The sequence below is a fragment of the Saccopteryx bilineata genome, chromosome 1 (genome assembly GCF_036850765.1).
Source record: "Saccopteryx bilineata isolate mSacBil1 chromosome 1, mSacBil1_pri_phased_curated, whole genome shotgun sequence".
Taxonomy (NCBI): Eukaryota; Metazoa; Chordata; class Mammalia; order Chiroptera; family Emballonuridae; genus Saccopteryx; species Saccopteryx bilineata.
In genome coordinates this window covers 407,732,421-407,751,477 of record NC_089490.1, presented here as the reverse complement: position 1 = coordinate 407,751,477, position 19,057 = coordinate 407,732,421, and the positions used below count along the sequence as shown (strand labels likewise).

Below are 19,057 nucleotides of genomic sequence, written 5' to 3'. Positions count from 1 at the left end.
GTGTAGCAGCTAACCTGTCCCCCATCGGGTCTTGCCTAGGCAGAATTCAGGCTCAAGGGAGTCACTCACTCATCCTCGAGAGCCTCAGGTTCCAGGTTCTTGCCCTGAAGGTGCAGCAAAGGTGCCTGAAGGGGTCGAATGTGGAACCCCAGGCTCTGCCACACAGGGGGCCCCACCATCTGTCTTCTGAGCTCTCCCGGTGAATCCTCCTCCCTCTGCCACAGGCCTGCCTCCTCCAGAAAGACCACACCACAGTGAATCTTCCTCCTGCTTCCTACACACACACACACACACACACACACACACACACACACGGGATCCAGGTAGAGGAAGTCCGGAAGAAAGCTGGCTGGTCCAGGGGTCTGACGGGCTCTAGCCTGGGGTTGAGAGCAGTAGGGACAGGTCCAGGCCATGGCTGGTTCCACTGTCCCAGCAGCAGTTAGAGAAAGTGAGCCTGGGATCTCAGGCTTTCCAGGGACACTGAGTCACAGAGGCAAGAGGTCCACATGCCCTCAGGAAGGTTTCTCACAGCTTTGGGTACACACAGCCCTCTTTGCCAGGAGGAGAGAGGAAGTGTCACAGAACTGGCCTTGGGGACCCTGCAGCTGTTGAAAGCGGCCATCCCCCCCCCCCCCCGGGGTGCTTACTCTCCTTTCCATGACTGCAACCTCACCAAAGCCCCCCCACCGGGGGCTTCCCCACAGGCCCTTCAGACGCCCACCTGCAGCCTGCCCCAGCCATACAGCCATACGCCCGGGGCCTGGCCTCTGAGGACCCAGGGGGGCCTGGGGGGACCCCCAGTGAAGGGCGGGCCTGTCCCTGTCCAGGCGTGCGCCTCCGGGCACGCTCAGCACTGCACCAACTTGTCTCTCGGGATTTTTCCACACAAAACACGTCTCCCAGGGAAGCAACCGGTCTGATGAGCTGGGTGCTCGGGCGTTCCCACCCCGCCCTCCCGTGCCCCCACAGCTCGGCCCCACAGTGAGTCTCCCCGAGGAGCTTGCCGAGCCGGGGATGGAGCCCCGGACCCCTCGCACGGCAGCAGCCGTCTCGGGAATGAGCCACGGGCCTGGCAGTGTCCGGACCACCAAATGGGTAGGTCTCCCGTTCTGTACCCCCTCCTCCAGCGTAGAGGCCCCACCCCTGGCTTTATCCTGCCCTTTCCAGGGACCCTCTAACCCCCCCTACACTGCCTTCTGACCACCCTCAGCTGCCTCCTCCCTGCACTGACCTCTCCCCTCCTTCTCCCAGGCCACTGCCCCCCCCCATTCCCATCTTGGGCCATGTACCTGGCAGGACTGATTGCCAATTAAGGCAAACATCTCTGGTGGGTGAGGGGAGGACCCCTGGAGAGAGGCAGGCTCTAGGGAGGGAGAGGCTATTAGAGTCCCCATCATCGGGGACAGGGGAACCCAGGGAGTGCGCAAGGGCCCCCAGCCCGTGCCCCCATTGAGTCTACCAGGGGCCCCTCCTGGATCCATGCCAGGCCTACTCCAGCTGGGTGAGGGGCTCAGGGAGACCCACTGCCTAGCCCCCCCACCCCACTCTGACACCTGAGTCCCAGCTCTGCAGGACTCCTGGGTTCTGCACACCCAGCTCCAGCCCACCAGTTAGGAAGAGGGCCTCTCTGAGTCAGTCGCCCGGGGCAGCCCCGCCCGCCCGTCCCATCACAGCCCTGCGGAGCCCTGACTCACGTGTTGGGAACAGCTTCCCGCCTCCGAGCCTGGGGGCAGGAGCCTGGGAGGGGCTCCAGAGAGAACCCAGCCAGCCTGTGAGGCTTCTGCAGAGGTGGGGGGCAAAGCAGGCACTGATTTCCAACACCTAGGGACGGAGGTCTGGAGGGGCCCACCGTAGGGAGGGAGCTTCCGAAGGTACCCAAGATGGAGACAAGGTCCTGATAAGGCCCCTTCCGCCCTCAGCCCTTTATCCTCAGCCCTGACCCATAGCACTGACCCCTGACCCCTAACAGTGACTCTTAATGCCAACAACCCCTGCCTGGGTCCCCCTCAGCCTCCTGGCGGGGCTCCTGGAGTTGCCTAAAGCACTCACCACCACCCCCCCAAAGGCAGAATCCCTCCACTTCAGACTCCTGGGAGTGGCTGACCTTAGGACCTATAGGACCAGGCTAGCCAGCCCCAACCCAGACGGCCTGGTGAGGCCTTTACAGATGGAACAAATTTGGGCTCAGACCACTGTGGCCCCTGTGGCCTTGTCCTGGGATGGGCTGAAGGAGGGGCCCGTCAGGGCCGTCCTAGGCCAAGCAGGGCCTGTTCTTCCGCCCAAATTCCACCTTCAGCAGGCAGTGGCCCCTCCCTCCCACCTGGCTCAGGTGTCCCCGCCCCCAGCCAAGCTCAGGGCTGGGTTGGCGTCTGTCTCCGGGAGGCTCTGGGCGAGGCCATCCAGGAGGGGACTTCGGGGACAGGGCGGCTCAGGACGAGAGACAGTGAAGACAGTTGGGGCTGGAGGCGGCCGCGGCGGCCCAGGCCAGGCGAGCTCGGCCCCGCGTGTCTGCCGCCATGCAGGACGGTAACTTCCTGCTGTCGGCCCTGCAGCCCGAGGCTGGCGTGTGCTCCCTGGCGCTGCCCTCCGACCTGCAGCTGGACCGCCGGGGCGCGGAGGGGCCGGAGGCCGAGCGGCTGCGAGCCGCCCGGGTCCAGGAGCAGGTCCGCGCCCGCCTGCTGCAGCTGGGCCAGCAGCCGAGGCACAACGGGACCGCGGAGCCCGACGGGGTCGCCAGGGCGGCCAGAGGTAGGCGGAGGCCTGGCGGTGGGGATGGCCGCAGAAGAGGTGGTCTCGGCGGGTGTGGCGGTGCCCGGGCCCCAGGCCTCCATGAGGCTGGCTCCAGGGTTCAGCGCCCTGACTCACTGCGGCCTGCACTGAGTCACCGCCCCGCCCAGGCAAGCGTGGGAGAAGCCATGGGTGGGGCCGCCCACCACCCCACAGGGACCCAGGGGTCCTCCTGGCCCCTCAGCCCAGGCCGGCCAACCAGGCCCATCTCTGGGGCAAACCTGGGATAGGCACACGTCCCATCCCACATGACAGGCTCGCACAGGGTCTCAGAGACACCCAGACACACACTTTGGTCCCAGGAAGACACAGACGCCCGGCTCCAGGGCCCCTCCCCACCCCTGTGCCCCGCGGGAAAGAGCAGACAGCACTGTGAGGGCAGGTCTGGGAATTCTGGACAGGAGCCACCCGCCTGCCCGTCTGACCAGGGTCCCCTATGGAATTGCAGGGGAGGCCCCACTGGAGTGACCCAGATACTCTCTGTGAGAACAGCGGGTGGAGGGGCCCACAGGGCCAGCCAGACCGCCCTGTGCAGGCATCCTGACTCCACTGGTGTGTGCGTGAGCATGTGCACACATGTATGTGCGTCCTGTGTGACTGTGTATGTATGTGTGCATGTGCACACATGTATGTGCGTCCTGTGTGACTGTGTATGTATGTGTGCATGTGCACACATGTATGTGCGTCCTGTGTGACTGTGTATGTGTGTGAGCATGTGCACACATGTATGTGCGTCCTGTGTGACTGTGTATGTATGTGTGCATGTGCACACATGTATGTGCGTCCTGTGTGACTGTGTATGTGTGTGTGCATGACTGTTAATGCCATTTCCTCCCTCAGCACGCCACAGCGAGAGGGGCCAAGGTTAGACAGTAAGCTGAACCTCCCAGGATGTCAGGGGCAGAGACCCCCGTCCATAGTGGTTCACATGAAAGTGATCCAGCATAGGGGCCCACCAGGCCAGCCTGGATTCCTCAGGCCTCACCCCTGACCCCCAGGCCTCAGCCTCGCTGGTGCCCAAGTTGGTGCCCAGGGGTCACAGGGTGGAGGATGGAGCAGAGAGGGATTAATTACCACCCTGGATGCCCTGCCAATTAGGGGCAGGAAGATTATAATTTGAGGTGGGGGTAAGATCCCCAGGCTGGGGGTGTACCCCCCCCAGGCTGAGCCTCACTAGCGTCAAAGGGTTAATAGTCCCTGCCTAGAAGCCTCATTAACCAGGGCGGGTCTGAAACAGAGGCTGGGGGGGGGCACAAGGTGCCTTCCCTTCACCCCACCCTGAGGAGATGGGACTCTTCCCCCCACCTCAGCTGTGGCCCCAGCCAAGGACCCTGGCAGAGACGGACCCTGCAGGCAGCCCCTCCCTGCCCAGAGACCCTGCCCCTCGCCTCACCTTGGTGCCCACCCCACCCAGTGTGTCCTGCCACGCTGCGGGTTTGACCCGCGTGTTTTCACCCTCTTCTTATGCACCCATCATCTGTCCATCCGCCCGTCTGACCAACCACCCCCCACCCACCTGTCTGTCCACCCTGCCCCCACCAGGTCACCACCCAGGTGTCTGCTCACTGTCCTTCCCGCCCTCCCTCCTCCTGGCCTAGACATCCCTCTCACCCTCCAGTCTGTCTGTCCACCCATCCACCCATCTTCACAACAGTCTGTCGCCTGCGTCTCCACCTTCTGCCCTCCGTCCACCCACCCGTCTGTCCACTCACCACGGAGTCATGGCGCCACTGCCCTCAGTGTGTGTATGACTGGATGGGGTGGGTGTGGCTCTGTCAGGTGGGACAAGGGATGGCCCCTCAGGACAGACCGGTCCAAGGAGACCCGTCGGTGAGCGAAGCCTCACTTCTGTGTGACCACAGCACAGGACTGGCTCACAGGAGGTCAGTGTGGCTTCCTGGAGGAGGGCGCTGTACGCTGGCAGAGACAGGAGAACTGACACAGGAGTCCCTGGCACACTCCCCAGGGGTCTGGGAGGTCATTGGGGTGGGCTTGTCTATCCCCCAGCACAGCTGGAAGAGAGAGGAGCCATGAGAGAGACAGATGACGTGATCGCAAGGACCAGGGTCCAGACACCTGCCTGCCCACTCCTGGCCTGAGTCCCAGGGTCCAGGAGGGGAGGCAGGAGGCCAGTGCTTTGCCACTGGGCCCAGCCAGATTTCCACTGCCCCTGCCCACCTGTCCACAGGTACAGCCCGGGGCCAGTACCACACCCTGCAGACAGGCTTCAGCTCCCGCTCCCAGGGCCTGAGTGGGGACAGCACCTCGGTGAGTGACAGCCACGGGGGTGGCTCTGAGGGAGGTTGTGGTCTCCTAGGTCAGGAGGAGCCCCAGCCCCCCCCCACCTCACTGCCCTCCCCGTCCTGCCCACAGACCTTCCGGCCCATCGCCAAGCCTGCCCACAGCCCCGCTGCCTGGTCCTCCCGCTCAGCCGTGGACCTGAGCTGCAGCCGGAGGCTGAGCTCGGCCCACAACGGGAGCAGTGCCTTCGGCGCCCCGGGGTACGGAGGAGCCCCGCCCGGCGCCCCCATGCCCACCCGGCCCGTGTCCTTCCACGAGCGTGGCGGGGCGGGGAGCCGGGTGGACTACGACACCTTGTCCCTGCGCTCACTGCGGCTGGGGTCCGGGGGTCTGGACGACCACTGCAGCGTGGTGTCTGAGCAGCTGGAGCCCGCGGCCGCCTCCGCCTACCGAGCCTTCGCCTATGAGCGCCAGGCCAGCTCCAGTTCCGGCCGGGCGGGAGGCCTCGACTGGCCCGATGCTGCGGAAGGGCCGCCCAGCCGGACCATCCGTGCCCCCGCCATGCGGACCCTGCAGCGGTTCCAGAGCAGCCATCGCAGCCGCGTGGGGGCGGGGGCCCTGCCCGGGGGCGTGCTGGAGCCCGTGGCCCGAGTGCCCTCGGTGCGCAGCCTCAGCCTCAGCCTGGGCGAGGCGGGCCACCTGCCGGATGTGCGTGGGCTGGACAGCTACAGCGGCCAACGCACCCTGCAGAGACTCAGCAGTGGGTGAGCTGGGCCTGGCGTGGGAGGGGGCTGCTGCCACGGCCCCGGCCGTGCTCGGGGTCAGCCTGACCCTCGACCCCTGTCTCTGCAGCTTCGATGACATCGACTTGCCATCAGCAGTTAAGTACCTCATGGCCTCAGACCCCAACCTGCAGGTGCTGGGAGCAGCCTACATTCAGCACAAGTGCTACAGCGACGCAGCAGCCAAGAAGCAGGTGACCACCGTGAACACCCTCGCTGACCCCTGCCTTTCGCGGACCTCTGGTCCCTGACCACCCTACCCCTTCCTGATCCCCCAGCCGGCTGGGCAGACTTCATCCTGCCCAGATCCTCCTCAGAGAGGAGGAGCAGGAGGGAGTGATTTGCATATGTCTGCATACGCCTGCACCACGCTGCACATGGCTACCTATACCCGCACACATCCATGCACACCCGAATTCACCTGCACAGCTCTACACATCTGCACACCTCTGCACACACCTGTACGCACCTGCATGCATTTGCACAGCTCTACACATCTACACGATCTGTACACACCTGCACACCTCTGCAACTACCTGTGCACAGCCCTGTACACATCTCTATATACCTTCACACCTCTGCACACACCTGCGCACCACTGTACACACCTGCATGCATTTGCACACCTTACCCACCTGCACAATCTGTGCACACCTGCACCTCTCTACACAGACCCGCCTAGACCTGCACTCTGTATATACCTGCACACCTCTGCACACCTCTGTCTGTCCCTGCACACATCTGCACACCTCTGTCCCTGCACACATCTGCACACCTCTGTCTGTCCCTGCACACCTCTGCACACCTCTGTCTGTCCCTGCACACATCTGCACACCTCTGTCTGTCCCTGCACACCTCTGCACACCTCTGTCTGTCCCTGCACACATCTGCACACCTCTGTCCCTGCACACATCTGCACACCTCTGTCTGTCCCTGCACACATCTGCACACCTCTGTCTGTCCCTGCATGCTTCTGCACACCTCTGTCTGTCCCTGCACACATCTGCACACCTCTGTCTGTCCCTGCATGCTTCTGCACACCTCTGTCTGTCCCTGCACACATCTGCACACCTCTGTCTGTCCCTGCACACCTCTGCACACCTCTGTCTGTCCCTGCACACATCTGCACACCTCTGTCTGTCCCTGCACACCTCTGCACACCTCTGTCTGTCCCTGCACACATCTGCACACCTCTGTCTGTCCCTGCACACCTCTGCACACCTCTGTCTGTCCCTGCACACATCTGCACACCTCTGTCCCTGCACACATCTGCACACCTCTGTCTGTCCCTGCACACATCTGCACACCTCTGTCTGTCCCTGCATGCTTCTGCACACCTCTGTCTGTCCCTGCACACATCTGCACACCTCTGTCTGTCCCTGCATGCTTCTGCACACCTCTGTCTGTCCCTGCACACATCTGCACACCTCTGTCTGTCCCTGCACGCTTCTGCACACCTCTGTCCCTGCACACATCTGCATACCTCTGTCTGTCCCTGCACACATCTGCACACCTCTGTCTGTCCCTGCATGCTTCTGCACACCTCTGTCTGTCCCTGCACACATCTGCACACCTCTGTCTGTCCCTGCACACATCTGCACACCTGTCTGTCCCTGCACACATCTGCACACCTCTGTCTGTCCCTGCACGCTTCTGCACACCTCTGTCTGTCCCTGCACACATCTGCACACCTCTGTCTGTCCCTGCACACATCTGCACACCTCTGTCTGTCCCTGCACGCTTCTGCACACCTCTGTCCCTGCACACATCTGCATACCTCTGTCTGTCCCTGCACGCTTCTGCACACCTCTGTCCCTGCACACATCTGCACACCTCTGTCTGTCCCTGCACACATCTGCACACCTCTGTCTGTCCCTGCACGCATCTGCACACCTCTGTCTGTCCCTGCACGCTTCTGCACACCTCTGTCTGTCCCTGCACGCATCTGCACACCTCTGTCTGTCCCTGCACACATCTGCACACCTCTGTCTGTCCCTGCACGCTTCTGCACACCTCTGGGCGCACCCGTACAGCATGCACACGTGCGCTGACCCCGCGTGCTGGTGCCCACAGGCCCGCAGCCTCCAGGCCGTGCCTCGGCTGGTGAAGCTCTTCAACCACGCCAACCAGGAGGTGCAGCGCCACGCCACGGGCGCCATGCGCAACCTCATCTACGACAACGCCGACAACAAGCTGGCGCTGGTGGAGGAGAACGGCATCTTCGAGCTGCTGCGGACGCTGCGTGAGCAGGACGACGAGCTGCGCAAGAACGTCACAGGTGCCCGCGCCGCCCCCGCTCTGCTCTGCCTCCGGGTCCCTTCTGTTCTGTGTCTCCGTGCTCGCCCTCCCTGTTCCGGCTCTTTCCTCGGTCCCCACGACAACCCTCGTATCAGGTCTGCGGTGCCGGGGCCGGTCCTCGGCAGCGCCCGCTGCAGCCCTGTGACTCTCCAAGTCACACTCTGACTGTCCCCCCTAGTGGCCCACGATGCCAGGCGGGGCCCTGGGGGAGGTTGGAAGCTTCCTCCCACCACCCCTGGAAAAGCCCGAGGGATTGCTGGGCTGTCCCTGACCATGGCCTCGGCCCCACCTGTCCCAGGGATCCTGTGGAATCTGTCCTCCAGCGACCACCTGAAGGACCGCCTGGCCCGAGACACCCTGGAGCAGCTCACGGACCTGGTGCTGAGCCCTCTCTCGGGGGCGGGGGGACCACCCCTCATCCAACAGAACGCCTCTGAGGCCGAGATCTTCTACAATGCCACGGGCTTCCTCAGGTGCACCGGGCAGGGGGCATTTGGCTTGAGGAGGCCGAGACAATGGCCCTGGGGAAATAGCAGGTTGCCTGGGAGGTCTGAGCAACGAGGCAGAGACGGCCAGAAGGGTCCGTAGTAGACAGGCCAAGCGAGGCTGACCCAGGAGTGGAAGAGGTTGCAGGTGTGGCCACCAGGCTCCGGTTCCATTAAACAGGGACTTGATCTGACATTCGCAACCTCCTCCCTCTGAACACTTCAGGGAGCGGATGGCATGGTCGTGTAGTGGGACCAGGGCCAGCAGCGTCCTGACAGGACTAGGAGTAGGAAGTGTTGAGGGGCCAGAGGGGGTGGGGGAATGGTCACTAAGGACTTCAGCCCTGGGGTTCAGGTCCCTGTGGGGGTCTCTGATCTGCCTCCATCCACAGGAACCTCAGCTCAGCCTCGCAGGCCACCCGCCAGAAGATGCGCGAGTGCCACGGGCTGGTGGATGCGCTGGTCACCTACATCAACCATGCCCTGGACGTGGGCAAGTGCGAGGACAAGGTGGGGGCCGCGGTGCTGAGGAGGCTGGGGCGGGGGGGCTTCCAGCCCGTTCCGACCACAGTCTGAGGCTGGGCCAGGGGGGCTTCCAGCCCATTCCGACCACAGTCTGTCCCCACAGAGCGTGGAGAACGCTGTGTGCGTGCTGAGGAACCTGTCCTACCGCCTGTATGACGAGATGCCACCGTCGGCCCTGCAGCGTCTCGAGGGCCGAGGCCGTAGGGACATGGCTGGGGCGCCGCCCGGCGAGGTGGTGGGCTGCTTCACGCCACAGAGCCGGCGTCTCCGAGAGGTGGGCTCAGGCCTGGGCGGGTGGGGGCCAGCTGCCCAGGCCTGAGCCCGGCTGACACTCCGCGCCCTCCCGCCCAGCTGCCCCTCACCGCCGACGCGCTCACCTTCGCCGAGGTGTCCAAGGACCCCAAGGGCCTCGAGTGGCTGTGGAGCCCCCAGATCGTGGGTCTGTACAACCGTCTTCTGCAGCGCTGTGAGCTCAACCGGCACACCACAGAGGCGGCAGCGGGGGCCCTGCAGAACATCACAGCCGGTGACCGCAGGGTGAGGGGACCGCAGAGCAGGCTCCCCGGCCTGAGGGGAGCCACACCTGGCTGCATGCAGGGCCCACGGGGGCGCACTGGGACGGGAGCCTGTTCTCCGGGAGTTCACAGTCTGTTGGGAGAGGGACGGCGGGACCAGTGCGAACTTGGGACGGGTCAGAGCACCAGATGGACAGAGGAGAGAAGGCGGGACATGACCCGAGAGTAAAGGCCTCTGGCCTGGGCAGGAGGGGCAGGAGAGAGGATGCCGCTGAGGGGCAGCAGGAGCTGAGGTCAGCATCACAGACGGGAGAGGCCTCGGGGTCCTGAGCTTTCAGGTTCTGCACGGAGTCGGGGGGAGGTGCCAGGAGGTCAAGGGGTCACCCTTGGTGAGGTCCTGGCTGGGGTGCGGAATAAGAGAGGAGCCAGTCCTGGCTCAGTTTCCTCACAGGCGGACCGTGAGGCTGCAGAGGGGGCTCTGGCACCTTCACCAGCCCCTCTCCCCCCTGCAGTGGGCGGGCGTGCTCAGCCGCCTGGCTCTGGAGCAGGAGCGCATCCTGAACCCGCTGCTGGACCGTGTCCGCACGGCCGACCACCACCAGCTGCGCTCGCTGACCGGCCTCATCCGAAACCTGTCTCGGAATGCCAGGAACAAGGACGAGATGTGTGAGTCGGCGTCCCGCCCCAGGCTGTGCCCTCGCCCGCCCAGTGGGCCCTCCCCTGGATCTGGCCTTTATTTGCTGCTCGCCGGGGCTGGCTGCTAGCAAGCTGGTGGGCAGACAGACAGGCACGGCGGTTCCCCGGGGGGCCGAGAGAGGGGCTGACACTCCCCTCCTGGCCTCCCACAGCCACCAAGGTGGTGAGCCACCTGATCGAGAAGCTGCCAGGCAGCGTGGGTGAGAAGTCCCCCCCGGCTGACGTGCTGGTGAACATCATCGCCGTGCTCAACAACCTGGTGGTGGCCAGTCCCATCGCCGCCCGCGACCTGCTGTACTTCGACGGCCTCCGGAAGCTGGTCTTCATCAAGAAGAAGCGTGACAGGTGAGGACCCCCCCTCCCCGGGCCTCGCATTCCGGCTGTGCCTGTCCCCTGCTGACTCCTGCCCTGGTCCCCCAGCCCCGACAGTGAGAAGTCCTCCCGGGCAGCCTCCAGCCTCTTGGCCAACCTGTGGCAGTACAATAAACTCCACCGAGACTTCCGGGCGGTATGTTCCGGCAATCCGGGGCAGGCAGGGCCGTGGTGTGGGGGCTGGGGGCAGGACGTGGGGAGGGACTTGGGAAACCAGGGCAGAGCCGGAGACCCAGGGAAAGGGGTCCACACCAGCACCCTGGGGAGGGCAGGGTGGGATGCAGGGCAGCTGGCACCCTCTCACTCACTGCCCTCCCCCAACTACAGAAGGGTTATCGAAAGGAGGACTTCCTGGGCCCCTAGGCGAGGCCTTTCCCAGAGGAGGACCATGAGACTCGGCCGTCCAGCCTCCGAGGGACGGGCTCAACTCCGTGCTGCTTGCCGGCCAGCCTGGAGGAGAAGGCTGGTGGCCCAGGGGCTGCTCACTGGAGCCCCGTGTGCAACGTGGAAAGGCCCGGGCCACCAGGGAAAGGACAGGGGACAGGGAGCTTGCAGCTGGGGACTTGGCTTCCGCAGGGCAGGGGGTGGGGCAGGGTTTGAGGCTACTCTGGTGTGTGGGGTGATGACCAGGTCACGCTGACAGACGTGGGGCTGGCCATGGCCTGGCCGTGCCTCAGGACAGCCAGTGCCGGGAATAAAGGTGATCGAGAAGACAGCATCACAGTCCCGCATGCTTCTTTGGCTGGTCTGACCCCCGAGTCCTCCACAACGCCCCCAAGTACAACCACGTCTGCCCCTGGGCTCACACAGAGGCTGCCCCAGGTCAGGAGACCCGGAACGAGGAGGAGGGAGTGTCCAGCGAGGAGAGCTGGCCAGGAGTGGAGGAGGTGGGGTAGATGGCAGAGGCCTCGGTGCCGCCTGCAGTGCAGATGCAGCAGAGACGGGGACTTCCTGCGCGGAGGAGTAACCGCTGCCAACTTCGGTGCTGTTCCGCTCGGGTGGCAAAAGCGCCCAACAGCTCTCTTTGTCCTCCCCTGGGCCTGGGGCACCATGACCAGGGACCCTCAAGTCGTCCATCTGAGGCTTGGGATCCAGTAGGTTCTGGGACCCCTCCCCCATCTCACTGAACCAGACCACTTGGCTGTACAACTCCCGCAGATGTTTTTACAACCAAGCTTTACAAGCAAGTTCTGCAAAGCCTCAGAACTCGGAGTCTCGAAGGGACCTGACTCCCCAGGATGGGTCTGGACCAGAGGGGGTGGGGACAGCCATGCTGACCCCTAGCTGAGGGACCCGAGGAGGCTGTGGCAGGAGATGTGCCTGAGCTAGCGCAGGACAGAGAGAGGGACGGCTGGAACGGACAGCCAGATCTGGTGTCTGAGTGGCCATGGGAATGAAACGAGAGAGGAGTCGAGGGCCCTGGAGAGCCCGAGGCGGCAGGAGAGGTATCCGGTGAAGGACACTGCATCCCCGCTTCCTGCCCCAGGAGAGGACAGGCCCAGGCAGGGTCCAACAAGACTTTATTTTCTGGCACAAAAAGGGGCACTGGGGCCACCCCCTTCCCCAGGGGTCCCAGGGCCCAGGCAGGCGGGGTCCATGGTCCCACTCCCAGCTGTCACTGTGGTTCTGCTGGAGGTGAGGAACTGGCTACACGTCATCCTTGGACACCAGGCAGTAGAAGTCCACGCGGGCGCTGTAGTTGCGGGAGCCAAGGTCCGAGACGTCCATCTCGCTGCCCCGGCCCTCACCCAGCGAGACCCCACTGGCAGGCGGTAGAGCAGGTGGCTCCCCAAAGACTGGTCCTCGGACACCTGGAGAAGGGGGACCACCGGCCTTAAGCTGAGCTCACTCCCTGCTCACCGTTCTGGGTGGTGATATTTGAGGTCCTGGGGGCTCTGGGCAGGCCTCGGGCCCAAGTGCCTATGAGAGGAAGCTATCAAGTGAGGGAGTCCTTGGGGGTCAATCCCATCCAGGGACAGCAGGGAGGGATCGCCTCTACCCTGTGCAGTCCGCTCCACCCCAGGCCGAGTTTCTCAGGGTCAGGAGCGGGGCTGTGTGCTCATACCCAGGTCCCCTTCTGGGTCGGGGTCCAGTTCCGGGTCCAGGGTCCGACCCTCCGGAACTCGGCCTTGCACAATCAGCATGGGGTCCTTGTCATCCTGCAGCTGGGTCTGGGGATCCCCCTCCATCGCTCTGTACTGCACCTTCCGCGGCAGGGCCAACTGGAGCTCTTTCCAAAAATCGGAGGAAGGCGTCTGGGGGCCAAGGTGGGACACAGCGCAGTGAACACATGGGGGTTGCAAGCGATGAAGCCACTCCCCCTCCCGCGCGCCAAACAACACGTTCTGCAGTGCATCCACTGGCTCCTGGAACTTCAGAGGAGGGTCCTCCGGGCAGCAGGCCACGGGACCCCCACCCACTCCAGAGCCCACAACACCCTGCGCACCACAGAGCCGGGCCTCCAGCGCAGCAGGGTCACCAGGTGGCGGTGCTGGCGCAGCAGGTGCAACGCGGGGTGCGCGGCGGTGTCGCGCCGCTGGCCCTCGAAGGTGATGAAGATGGGTCTGCGCGTGAGCTCCAGCAGCCGGCACAGGCCCTCCCTGTGGGGGCGGCACCGTCAGCAGGTCGAGGCCGGGCCACCCACCACCCCTCACCCAGCGTGGGGCGCACCGGAAACTGTGGCTGCACCAGGGCCGCCCCAGGAAGGCCTCGGACAGCACCACGATGAGGCGCCGGCAGCGGCTCAAGTTCACCAGGAGGTCCGCGGAGGGCTCTGCGGGGGAAACCCCGGGTAAGACGGACCGACGGGGCGTGGCCCGAGGCGAGATGGGGCGGGGCCTGGGCCCAGAGGAGGGGGAGGGGCGGAAACCCCCCCCCCCCACGGGCGCCGCCACCCACCCTACCCGTGCCGCCACCCACCCTACCCGCCCGTGGCAGGAGGTCGCGGTCATCCAAAAAGAGTTTGTAGCCCCGACGCCGCTCCAGCTGCGGCTTCAGGATGAAGTTCACGAACTTCCGATCTTCGGGGCTGTCGCTGTAGGAGACGTAGGCGTCGTAGAGCTTCCCGTCTGCGGACAGACGGCGGTGGGTCAGCGCATCCACCTTCAAGGTCCGCAGCCACTTCCAGGGGCCGTTCCCTGGGAGTCCCTAACCCTCTCCCCACACGTGCACACAGGGCCCAGGCCCGTCCCCCAGACGCACACCCTTCCCCAATACTGGATTGCGAGTGGAGTCGTGCAGCAGAATACAGGCTGCCTGCCCCTCCGGCTGACCCAGGCCCTATGCCCTCCTGGGCTGCATGGAGTCCCTCTTTCCTGGAAGAGGTGCTCACCAGAGCCCTCCGAGGCTGAGGCATCCTTATCTCCCACCTCCAGAGCTGCCTCCACTTACTAGGAACGACCCCCTGCCCAGAGCAGAGAACCCCCCCCCCCCCCCGCCCGCTCACCGTTCATCTCCACCTCCCCGTACACGTCCTGGTACCAGAGCTGCACACTGAGTCGGCACTTCACGTACAGCAGGGCCGCCAGAAGCAGGGCCAGCAGGACCAGCAGTGAGGCCAACACCGCTGCCAAGTGGCCCGCGGGGCCTGGGGACAGAGCTGCAGCCTGAGCCACTGTCCCCCTCCCCCAGCATCCTCCAGTCTCTGGGCTCCCCAAGCCCTCCCCCCAGGCCTCCCTCCTACCCTGCACCCCTGTGTTTTCCTCCTCACCAGCTCTCCGGAGAAGGAAGGAGGAAGAGCTGGTATTCTGGACAGAACAGGTGAAGGTCCCGTAGTCCTTAGCTCTGGTCAGGTTGACCCCCAGGACGCTGGATACAAGCACCTCTGACAAGTTGGCCTTGACCCTGAGGAGACCAGGCCCCAACCTCTCACCAGGGGCCTGAGAACATCAGGTGGACACCCCAGAGGCCCACCTGCCTGGGATTCACCCAGAGAGGCTGCAGGTTTGGTCTTCCTGGGCGGCCCGGGGGCCGTGAGCTAAGAGCAGTGGTAGAACTCTGGAGGGGCGTGGATCTGTTTGGCGACAGTCACCCTGATCCTGGGTCTGGGTCCCGGGGGTCCTCTGATGCCAGGCTTGGCCCAATGGCCAGTGCCTCTTTCAGGCTGTAGGACTCGGCCAGCACCCAAGGCCTTGGGTGATAAACAGGGTACCTGTGGGGGCCATCTGTCCTTCCAGTCCCTGACCCTCAGTCTGTGTCCAGAAAGGCACTCTGCCCATCATGTCTGAGATGTCACTCTCCAGGTGGTTCTAAGACCGGGCGGTAGGTCAGAGAGCATATCCAGGGTGGTCTCTTACCAGGAATCCTCGTGAAGGTCATAATGGCTTTCATTGCCCAGCGGCTGGTCATCTTTTAGCCACTGGACGGAAGGCAGGGGACAGTAGGGGGCAGAAACCACCCAGGCCGTGCAGTTCAGAGTGACCACACTGCCCAGGGCAGGCCCCAGGACCTGGTTTCCGGCGGGAGAGAGGAAGTCAGGGGGCTTGTTGCAGACGCCTGCAGAGAGAAGACCCAACAGGTCAGCCATGCTCAGGACACCAGGCTTCCACTGTCCACGTGATCTGTGGTCTAGGAAAAATAGGATGGCTGGTGACATGTCCAGCATCTGGCTGCTCGTCCACCTAGGACATGAGCCCTGGATGAAGGGCCAGACGTTGCAGCCTCAGCCCTGCCTGCTCCTGGGGGAGCTTGAGTGAGTGTGGCCACCGGTGGTTTCGGGGACTCAGGGACTGGAATGGGAGCAAGGTCTCCAGGACCCTCTGCTGACCATGGGCAAGCCTTCCCACCTCTCTGAGACCTGAAATTTCTCATCTTAAAATTTGGCTGATGAGCACTAGTAGGAGTCTTAGAAGACGGCCATCATCTGGTGGTGCAGCACCCCCCCCCAGCAACCCACATCTCGCCCTGCACCCCCCAGCAGCCCACATCTCCCTCTGCACCCCCCTGCACCCCCCAGCAGCACCCACCCCCACACGCCTGGAGGAGTGTGAGCAGAACCCGGCGACCTGGCAGCCTGGAGCCAGTGAGGTGCGGGTGAGAGTGGGGCCGTGCCCACCCATCCCTCTCTGACCCATCTACCTGCCATGGTCTGACCAGGGCCTCCGTGGGCAGGCTGGCCACGGTATCACCCCTGACGCCACGGGCTCCTTAGCTGAGCAGACTGGACCCCAAGGGCTGGACAGGACTTGCTTTCTGTCTTTGTGGTGGGTCAGTCAGGGCGCCAGGAGGGGTCAGAGGCTGCTGCTATCCCCAGGGAGCAAGTTAAACAAGAACAAAATGAGTTAACATATAACTTTGGCCACAGACAGCACTGTGCGCCAGCTGCCAGCGGAGCACAGGGACAGCAACACAGCGTCTCCACAGGCACCTTACAAGAGGGAGGGGAGGGGGTCTCGGCTACCCTTCACCTGCCCCAGGGCCACCGTGATGACCCAGGGGGGGATAGTGCGCCCACACCCTCTGGCACCCTCATGAGGCCAGGGGGTGAACTCTCCTGCACACTCACCCCTTTCACACCCCTCCCTTGCAGTCTGTGTTGCACACCCTCCCCCTGTACACACAGCCCCTCCTCCCACACATCTGCACTAAGCTCCCCCTTGGCCCCTGGGCACACTCCCCACACCTCCAACACTCTGTGGTCTGCAGAGTGGGCACACAACACACATACTTGGAACAGGTCCTGCAGGGGGCACAGCCACAAACGCCTGCACCCTCCCCATTACACACAACCACACACCCACCCTTGGCACACACACACACACACACACACAGCCTCCGGTTGTCCCTCACTGTCACAAGTACACACATGCCACGGGCCTCCCCTGAGCCAGGCCTGACTCCAAGAACAGGCCTCTGGCCCAGAAGGCGTCACAGAATGAGGGTTCAGGCTCACACGCAGAGCAGAGCAGCGGGGCCGCTGCGGGAGGACACAAAGTCACCTGGTTCCGGCTCTTTCCTCCTGCTGGGGATGCTGGTCAGAGGGGCCATTGACCTGAGCAAACTCTACTCAGCTGGGCCCCTGGCCCAGTCCAAAGCGCCAGGGCTGCTCTGGACCCATCACCGAGCAGGGTGAGGACCTGGCTTTTGTTTGTGTTTTAATCAGAACTTTGCCGTTGCTTCCTGGCCCTGCAGTCACATCCTCTCCTAGGTCTAAACCCCACCCAGGTACCCACCCCCTCCAGGCAGGCAGGCAGTTGGTGGTTCTGGCCTCGTCTGCCACGGCCGGCCCCGCCTGCCCGCGCGGCTCTTCCTGTAGCTCTGAGTCAAGGGCTCCTTCCTCTGGGCCCGCCCCAGCCCCCCAGGCAGCGCACTTCCCGCACTTCCCGAGGCCAGGCCTGAGGTGTGGGGGGAGGCTGTCGAGAGGACGGGGCCCAGAGCCATGGAAAGGCGTCCTGGCCAGCAAAGCCACAAGTCAGGACGGTTCTGCACGCACAGGAGGGCCAGCTGGGCAGGGCAGCCCGCTTTCCGGAGACTTCACACCAGGGAAGTGGGGGAGGAGTCTCTATGTCCTTCCCTCCCCCACTAAGTGAGCGGCCAGGTGTGTCTCTAACCTCTGACTTGCTAGGGTGAGGGGGTGTCCTGTGGAAACTCCGGCCAACAATGGGGCCTTGAGCAAGGGCTCTTTGGTCTCCTCCCTGCCCACCTCTCGGGTGTGGTCCCCAAATGGTAAGCAGTTACAAGTGGGCTGTGGTATCACCTTGGGTTCAGGCTGGGGTAAGAGGACAGTGCCCCCTTTTCCAGATAAGGAAGTAAAGAGGGGACCTGGGCAGAGGCTCCCCCGGACAGCCAGCATTTCCAGTTGTCCCTACTGTCTCCACACCCAGACTGACCTGGGACTCAGGGCCCAGTAAGAGGTGGCTGGTTAACGATATCCACAGAAATGAGCCCCCATCCCTGCCCTTACCACACGGGGCCACCAGTAGAGCATCTTCAGTGTAGCATCAGCTTTCTGACATCCTTAATCTGACCTTGTCCCAGCCTGGCCAGCCCCTCTGTGGCCCCTCAAGAACCCTGGATGAAGGTCCCACAGAACTGAGCCTCAGCCTGCTGGAGGTACCAGCCTCTCCCTGAGGTGCCTAGCGGGCAGGAGGCTGTGCAGACAGCAGAGCGCCTCAGCGCAGTGACCACCTCTGAACTGCCTAGGAGCACCGGAAGGAAGCAGAGCTGAGCTCCCCCCGTGTTCCCCAACAGAGTCGCTGCCTCTCAAAACTCCTGCCACAGTCCACTGAACCGTGTGCCTCGCTGTGCCACCAGCACCCAGCCGATCTGCACACCCCCCTCTGCTGACGTCCCTCACCTTCCTTGGCTTCCCAGGCCCAGTATCCAAGGGGAGCAGAAAAACCCACATGGCTTCCGGCGCTCTCGAGAAAACCCCCTCGGAATCCAAACACGCCCCCTGCACTGCCCAGCACTTTTGGCCCCACATCTGTGGTTCCTAGAAAGCCCTGGCTCCTCCGCCCTAACGCCCGCGCAGGCCTCCGGCCCCACGCCGGCTTTGCCGCTCAGCACCCCGTAGTCTCCGGCGTCTGCCCCTCATCTGGGGTGCGCAGCCCTTGTGCGCCTCGCGCATGCTGCGCCCCAGACGTCTCTCTTGAAGGAAAGAAGGAACGTGCATAGGAGGCCGTGGCTTTTCAGGCCGAGGGGCTCCGTGTTGCTCTCCCAGGCCCACGGCGCCGGGTTCTCCCCGCCTTCCCGGGGGTAGACAAACTGAGCGCTCCCACCCTCCAGGTGCGGCGAGCAGGCAGCCGGGCAAGCGCGCGCACCGGATCGGAGCGCGCATGGGGCGCGGGAACGCGCAGATGGCGGTGGCTCCGCCTGGAGACCGAAGCGACACAGCCCCTGCGCGTTTCTCGGGTTCGGGTCGCCCCCCCCCCCCCGCCCCGCGAACAGGGAAGTCTCAGGCCTGCGATCCGAGATTGGGGCGTTGGTGGGGGGTCGCTGTGCATGTCGGCACTCCCCTCCCCTCTCCTGAGCAAAGGTCACAAGGAAGTCACTGCTCGCGTCGGGCGGAGCGAGGAGGCCCAAGCTGCTGGTTCGCTGACGGGCTCGGGCTTCCGGACGACCGGGACAGGCCAACCCGGCTCTGGGCCACTTCCTGCGGGACCGAGCCCAACCCGGGGCTCCTCGGGGAAAAGGGCCCACCTAGTCCCCAAGCAGCTGGTCTGGTCCCGACTTCTGAAAGTCGGCGACCTCACTCACCCCCGAGGGCCTGAGCCGTGACTGCCACTCATCTGCTGCCAAGACCTGGGGAGCGCGCCACCGAGGGGCGGGGCGGCTCACCTAGGCCAGGTGCGCAGAGGCAACAGCCCCAGCGGCGGCAGCAGGTGCAGACCCGCCCACACACTGAGCCGAGGACGGA

General features: G+C 64.2%; 2 protein-coding genes across 9 annotated transcripts; one reads left to right on the top strand and one right to left on the bottom strand.

Annotated features, from left to right (window-relative positions):
* Positions 1-950: 950 nt before the first annotated feature.
* Positions 951-11,350, top strand: PKP3 (plakophilin 3). The gene is made up of 14 exons (XM_066252493.1): positions 951-1,095; positions 2,553-2,748; positions 4,976-5,055; positions 5,161-5,792; positions 5,881-6,004; positions 7,884-8,088; positions 8,407-8,581; positions 8,986-9,103; positions 9,222-9,392; positions 9,470-9,655; positions 10,146-10,299; positions 10,482-10,674; positions 10,750-10,837; positions 11,029-11,350. Exons 1-14 carry the CDS (start codon positions 1,015-1,017, stop codon positions 11,062-11,064), a joined length of 2,439 nt encoding a protein of 812 aa, XP_066108590.1. The 5' UTR covers positions 951-1,014; the 3' UTR covers positions 11,065-11,350.
* An 864-nt stretch (positions 11,351-12,214) lies between these two features.
* On the bottom strand, positions 12,215-19,050 carry SIGIRR (single Ig and TIR domain containing). Of its 8 annotated transcripts, none has more exons than XM_066252484.1 (10): positions 18,898-19,050; positions 15,778-15,942; positions 14,997-15,195; positions 14,411-14,544; positions 14,147-14,287; positions 13,626-13,769; positions 13,372-13,474; positions 13,148-13,301; positions 12,767-12,956; positions 12,215-12,512 (listed from the first exon to the last, which is right to left on the bottom strand). In XM_066252484.1, exons 2-10 carry the CDS (start codon positions 15,782-15,784, stop codon positions 12,349-12,351), a joined length of 1,236 nt encoding a protein of 411 aa, XP_066108581.1. In that variant the 5' UTR covers positions 15,785-15,942; positions 18,898-19,050; the 3' UTR covers positions 12,215-12,348. The 8 variants fall into 8 exon arrangements, with proteins under 8 accessions (XP_066108581.1, XP_066108583.1, XP_066108586.1 ...); XM_066252486.1 differs by having other exon boundaries at positions 15,778-15,939; positions 18,898-19,040; XM_066252489.1 differs by lacking the exon at positions 18,898-19,050 and adding an exon at positions 17,996-18,400.
* Positions 19,051-19,057: the final 7 nt, after the last annotated feature.

Coding starts and splice junctions, on each gene's coding strand:
- SIGIRR (XM_066252482.1), bottom strand. CDS start 16,686: ATGGCCCCTCTGACCAGCATCCCCAGCAGGAGGAAAGAGCCGGAACCA. Junction 14,288..14,410: donor CTTCCTTCTCCGGAGAGCTG/GTGAGGAGGAAA, acceptor CTCTGTCCCCAG/GCCCCGCGGGCCACTTGGCA. Junction 12,957..13,147: donor GCTGGAGGCCCGGCTCTGTG/GTGCGCAGGGTG, acceptor CTTGGCCCCCAG/ACGCCTTCCTCCGATTTTTG.
- PKP3 (XM_066252493.1), top strand. CDS start 1,015: ATGGAGCCCCGGACCCCTCGCACGGCAGCAGCCGTCTCGGGAATGAGC. Junction 1,096..2,552: donor GTGTCCGGACCACCAAATGG/GTAGGTCTCCCG, acceptor TCGGCCCTGCAG/CCCGAGGCTGGCGTGTGCTC. Junction 5,793..5,880: donor CTGCAGAGACTCAGCAGTGG/GTGAGCTGGGCC, acceptor CTGTCTCTGCAG/CTTCGATGACATCGACTTGC.